At 40.2% G+C, this 6085-nt stretch overlaps 1 protein-coding gene across 1 annotated transcript; it reads left to right on the forward strand.

Moving 5' to 3' along the window:
- The first annotated feature begins 429 nt into the window (after positions 1-429).
- Positions 430-5674, forward strand: LOC104959200 (cohesin subunit SA-1-like). The gene is made up of 6 exons (XM_010787067.1): positions 430-528; positions 1153-1245; positions 3333-3626; positions 4224-4294; positions 4412-4580; positions 5504-5674. Exons 1-6 carry the CDS (start codon positions 463-465, stop codon positions 5612-5614), a joined length of 804 nt encoding a protein of 267 aa, XP_010785369.1. The 5' UTR covers positions 430-462; the 3' UTR covers positions 5615-5674.
- The last annotated feature ends 411 nt before the right edge of the window (positions 5675-6085 follow it).

The raw sequence follows: 6085 nt of genomic DNA on the forward strand, positions 1-6085 counted from the left end.
TGTTGTGTTGCTCTGTTGGAGGACCCTGTGACCTAAGATGTTCATTGACATAACTACACTGTAGCTATGTACAGTACGAATGACAATAAAAGCCATGTCTCTGACTGGTTTCTCTGACTCTCTGTCTTGTCTCTGACTGGTTTCTCTGACTTGTCTCTGACTGGTTTCTCTGACTCTCTGTCTTGTCTCTGACTGGTTTCTCTGACTTCTCTGACTGGTTCTCTGACTCTCTGTCTTGTCTCTGACTGGTTTCTCTACTCTCTTTGTTCTCTGACTCTCTGTCTTGTCTCTGACTGGTTTCTCTGACTCTCTGTCTTGTCTCTCACTGGTTTCTCTGACTCTCTGTCTTGTCTCTGACTGGTTTCTCTGACTCTCTGTCTTGTCTCTGACTGGTTTCTCTGACTCTCTCCTCCTGTGTTTGCAGTGTTGTCGGACAGACAGGAGAGCGCTCTGATAGAGCTCATGGTGTGCACCCTCCGTCAGGCAGCAGAGGCTCACCCACCGGTCGGCAGAGGCACCGGCAAACGGGTAGGTCGAGTATACACACTGTACTACCAGCATTCACTTCAACTTTACACATATTGACACAGTTGGGTTGAGGTAGCAGTCCGATGCTGTTGTCCTTGGTTACAAAATAAATGTAGATGTCTTAATATGCCAATTTCAAAGAATAGATTTTCACATGACTTCTTTCTGTTTTCAGTGTTTCAGAGTAATAACATTCCCCCCCCTTGGTTCGGACACCTTCTGTGTTGTTTTATTTATAATCCTTATATACCTTTATTGTTTATATTTACTGTTTACTCAGCATGCACTCGAATTCATTCATAGATTAATTCAGCGTTAAATTGACACAATTTCTAAAAAACACCACCTGTGTGTAACCGCCTTAAGTGTTCAATTCAAGTGCTCAACATTGAAATTAAAACAGCTAGATATCTAACGGAGTGTGTTTATTTATGTATTTTCTTAATGTTTTATTTATTGTCAGCAAGCCTCGGCACATTTATGAATACATGCTGAGATTGCAAAACAGACGTATTTGTTCTATCCATGAATAACTTTCTTGGTCACAATGAAAGAACAGCAGACTCCCTGTTTATTTCCCTTTTTCATGCATTTTTTTACACATTTGACATTCTGCTCGTCCAGGTGTTGACAGCGAAGGAGAGGAAGACGCAGATAGACGATAAGAACAAACTGACAGAGCACTACATCATGGCGCTGCCCATGCTGCTGTCCAAGGTAAAACCTCATCCTGCAGCAGACACTGATTAGTGACTGATCTGTTTGTCGAAATAATTGATCAGGGTGTTATTTATATAGCCATGAGAAGTGTTATTGAATGAAAGCCAATCCGGAGAGGTGTGCTGGCCAACTGCTTGTGTGTTTTATTAACTGGGAAAGAAAAAAAGAGATTGATTGTTTTTTCTGCCTCTGAATGTCGGCTTGTGACTTTTTTTTATCTCAGCATCACAGATATCTATTTCTTAGCTTTTCTGTATTTTTTTTACAATGTGCTAACTTATCTGATGCACTAGTAGCGGTGCTTCTGGAATAATTCACATTGTCAGGACGCTTATCTGATTCATTATGTAATTAGATTCAGTCTTTTACAAAAAGCACCTCAAAGCTTTATCTTAAGATGAAAAGTTGAAAAAATTGTAAAACTCTGTGTTTCCTGAAAACTCATTTGACCTTAAAAGAGATATATAACTATGCTACAGAAGGCTTTTTTATGAAGTATCATAAGCTATACATCATATTGATTACATTACAGTACATTGTGCTGAGGCTTTGATCCAAAGCGACTTACAATAAGTTCATTGTCAGTCGAGAAACAAACTCAAAAGCAAGAATCCTGCAGGTACATCTCCTATCTATAAACCCAACCAGATTAAGTGCCACTGCATTAGCTTCACTTAAAGCCAAACCTACGTACAGAAGATAATGTTTCTTGTTAAATTATTATTATTATTATTATTAGCAAAGATTCAATTCAATTCAAATGTATTTATTAGGGATGCCAGTGATTATTCGATTATTCGAATATTCGTTACAGTCTCCATATTTATTTATATATATTTTTTTTTCTGGCTTAGTTTCAACCAAAATATAGACTAATGCTAATAATAGAAATAGTATTGATAATTGTAAATTGCCATTGGTCACACCACCAGTTTGTTTTACTGTAAACTTGGAGGAAGCCTGTGCAGAGCCGCCCCCTCTGTCTTGTCTCTGACTGGTTTCTCTGACTCTCTGTCTTGTCTCTGACTGGTTTCTCTGACTCTCTGTCTTGTCTCTGACTGGTCTCTCTGACTCTCTGTCTTGCCTCTGACTGGTCTTTCTGACTCTCTGTCTTGTCTCTCACTGGTTTCTCTGACTCTCTGTGTTGTCTCTGACTGGTTTCTNGCCATTGGTCACACCACCAGTTTGTTTTACTGTAAACTTGGAGGAAGCCTGTGTGCAGAGTAGACCCCGCCCCGGGTGGGGGGGGTCGGTCGAATAATCGATTATTATTCGCCAGGGCTGCCGAATAATCGATTTTGATCATGGTCAGTTTCTGGCAACCCTAGTATCAGCCCAATATCACAAAACACATTTGTCTCAGAGCGCTTCAGAAATCAACAAACATGAATGATAATTTAAGATGCAGAGGAAACAAGTGAGTTCTCAGCAGGGCCGTTTCTAGCTTTTTGGGGGCCCTATGCAAGATGCTGTTCGGGGGCCCTTTTTCTTCAAACTACAATGGGGGGATTCCGAAGCCTTTAAGATGATCTGTGGAGATTCTTCAATCTGTTACACTTTAAGAGGAAAACAGGCTAATTTCACGAAAACCAAGCAATTGAAACTTACAACAAATGATATTAAAAAGGTAAACAATAAGGCTCCCCGACGTCAATAAATGCAAGAGATGCAGCATTTTCTCAACAACGTTTAGTATACCTTTTTCATTTTCCTCAGACGCCACTCATTGGGTGACAGCCCAGTAATGATTTGGACGTTATTACCCCACAAACACAAGCCACAGCTTTGCTATCATTGCAGTTTAGTTGTGTTTATATCCTACATTGGATTTTTAAGCTTATAATGCTTCACCGAGCACAGGAGGGGGCTTGGCTGTCTACAAATAAAGACGGCTAATTGGATTTCTCCCAAAATATATTGAGGCTGAACCTGAACTTTCAGCTTGGGGGCCCCCTAGTGGCCGTGGGGGCCCTATGCATCCGCATAGTCCGCCTATAGGAAGAAATGGCCCTGGTTTTCAGTCTGTGATGGAAGGTGTGTAGACTCTCTGATGTCCTGATTCTCACCTCTCCATCTCCTCACAGTACCAGGCGGACTCAGAGAAGGTGGCCAACCTGCTGCAGATCCCTCAGTTCTTCGACCTGGACGTGTACAGCGCGGGGCGGATGGAGAAGCACCTGGACGCCCTGCTGAAGCAGATCCGCTTGGTGGTGGAGAAGCACATCGAGATGGACGTGCTGGAGGCCTGCAGCAAGACCTACAGCATCCTCTGCTCCGAGGAGTACACCATCATGAACCGCGTGGACATCGCCCGCTCGCAGCTCATCGACGAGATGACCGACCGCTTCTCTCACTCTGTGGAGGATCTGCTGCAGGAGGTATGAGTGGATGTGGATATGGGGAGGTATGAGGGAAGAGAAGCAGGGGTTGGTGACTGGTGAAAGAAAGGATGCAGGTGTAAAAGTAAGCACTTGATGTCTTTGAAATGAAGCCGCAAGATGCACAGGAAGTGTGGACAGTTAGAGGTATGGAATCTTTAAGTATAAAGGTAGTAACACATAACTAGGGATGCCTGATATGATTTTTTATTATCTGATATAATGAACCATTCATTAGATATTTAATCCATCATTTCACATTTTGGTGAAATTCTCTTCAGAGAATATGAGAGTGATCAAAGAGAATTTATGATCGCAAAGCTCTGACCTAACCAAATGCAATTGACATTACTATTGTTAACAAAACACTTCACACTGGCTAACATGCTAATTTTAATTATATTTTATTCACCTAAATTTGTGGACTAAACCATTTTGAAGGTGCTTGTTATGTCAATGAAAGACAATTATAATAATATTTAATTTAATAATATAACATTTCCCATAATTCATCAGACCAATTTATATCCAGCATCCTCGCATATGACCCCAGCATCCGTAGTCTTTGTGCACTAACAGGTGTTTGTTATTCTGCAGGCGGAGGAGGCCGATGACGACGATATCTACAACGTTTTATCAACGCTCAAGAGACTCACAGCCTTCCACAAGTAAGAGAAGAGAAACTGTAATGTTAACTGACTGAAAGCACTGGATATCACTTCATTAAAGCTAAATGCCAGATACTCTATGAATGTGATTTATTGACCTCTTGTTTCCTGTTTCAGCGCCCATGACCTGACACGGTGGGATTTATTTGGGAGCTGCTACCGGCTGCTGAAGGCGGGCATCGAGCAGGGCTCCATGCCGGAGCAGATCGCCGTGCAGGCCCTGCAGTGCTCGCACTACTCCGTCCTCTGGCAGCTGGTGAAGGTCACAGAGGGCTCTCCCAGCAAGGTGACACATGGATCCTGAATAATACTTAGCTGTAGATACATGTTCTGTCCTTAGCTAATCAGTTATTTGACCAGAGGTGGGAAGTAGTGGGGTACAAATACTTTGTTACTGTACTTCAGTACATTTTTCTGGTATCAGTACTTTACTCCACTACTTATTTTATTTCCACCTTTATTTCAAACAGATTATTTACAAATAGAATACTGTATTGGTAGAACACAACACTTTTTGTGTCAAACAATATTTATATATTCAACAAAAATAATAATAATTAATCATAAGTGTCCGAAAAGGAGCGGGAGGAAGCATAATGTTTAATAAGATATTTACTAAGGCAAAATCGAATTTTCAACCTTTCGAGCCCTTCGTGGCAAAAATGTACACGCCCATAATAACTGCTATTAAATCATCATACATCAATATTTTTTTCTACTTTTTTTTTCATGAATCACTTGAACAACTTATAACGTACTCAAAACTACCAAACATTCAATAATGTTCTGGATTTTAAGCCTTTAAATGCCTGTTTCATTATTTGAATTATCTCATTATTTATGACAAAAAAAAACATTTCAATATAATAATTAGTAGGGGCATGGAACTTTGGTGGTTATTAGAGTCTTGGATGTGTCAAAGATTAGCAACAAAATTGATTTGACTGCATTATTATTTTTTACGTAGTGTCAGATAGTAGCTCTGGACACCTTCGTGGCAAAAATGTACACGCCCCAAACAACTGTTATAGAGTTATCAGTTGACTAAATGATATCATTTAAGTTCATTTAGCCATGAAACATGTAGCCTGACTGATGCTGCTGTTTAATATTGTGTGTGTGTGTGTGTGTGTGTGTGTGTGTGTGTGTGTGTGTGTGTGTGTGTGTGTGTGTGTGTGTGTGTGTGTGTGTGTGTGTGTGTGTGTGCAGGATGACATGTTGGCTCTCAGGAGAGTGGTGAAGTCGTTCCTGGCTGTGTGCCAGCAGTGCCTGTCCAACGTCAACACAATGGTCAAAGAGCAGGTAACAAAACACATCTGAAACAAGCTGCGCACACCTTTAGTGAAGAATAGATGTGTCTTGAGAACAGGTGAACAATTTAAAATTATAAACAGTGTACAGCTTTCATTACAATTCATCAAGTCAAAGTCAACTTAATTGTCAATCTGTCAGTTGTGTGTACAGATAGAGAGATCGAAATACCGTTTCCCACAAACCCAAATACAAAAATACAAATATGTATATCCTACAGTATATATACACAATCAACAGACACAATACATATGCACACATTAAGATACACAACAATCAATATACAAAATACCAGTCACTTCAATATCTTTGGGAATATACATTAGTGCAAGACACGACTGTCACAGTTTGTGATATGATATGACAATTTGAGGTTTGATATGTAATCCTGGAGAGGATATAGACTAAATAATTGTAGTGTTCAAAAAATCATTGAAATGTTTCCCTGTATTTTCTTCTGTCATTTTTCATATTTTGACA

The sequence above is a fragment of the Notothenia coriiceps genome, unplaced genomic scaffold, assembly GCF_000735185.1.
Source record: "Notothenia coriiceps isolate Sejong01 unplaced genomic scaffold, NC01 NC01_scaffold00030003, whole genome shotgun sequence".
In the NCBI taxonomy this organism is placed as follows: domain Eukaryota; kingdom Metazoa; phylum Chordata; class Actinopteri; order Perciformes; family Nototheniidae; genus Notothenia; species Notothenia coriiceps.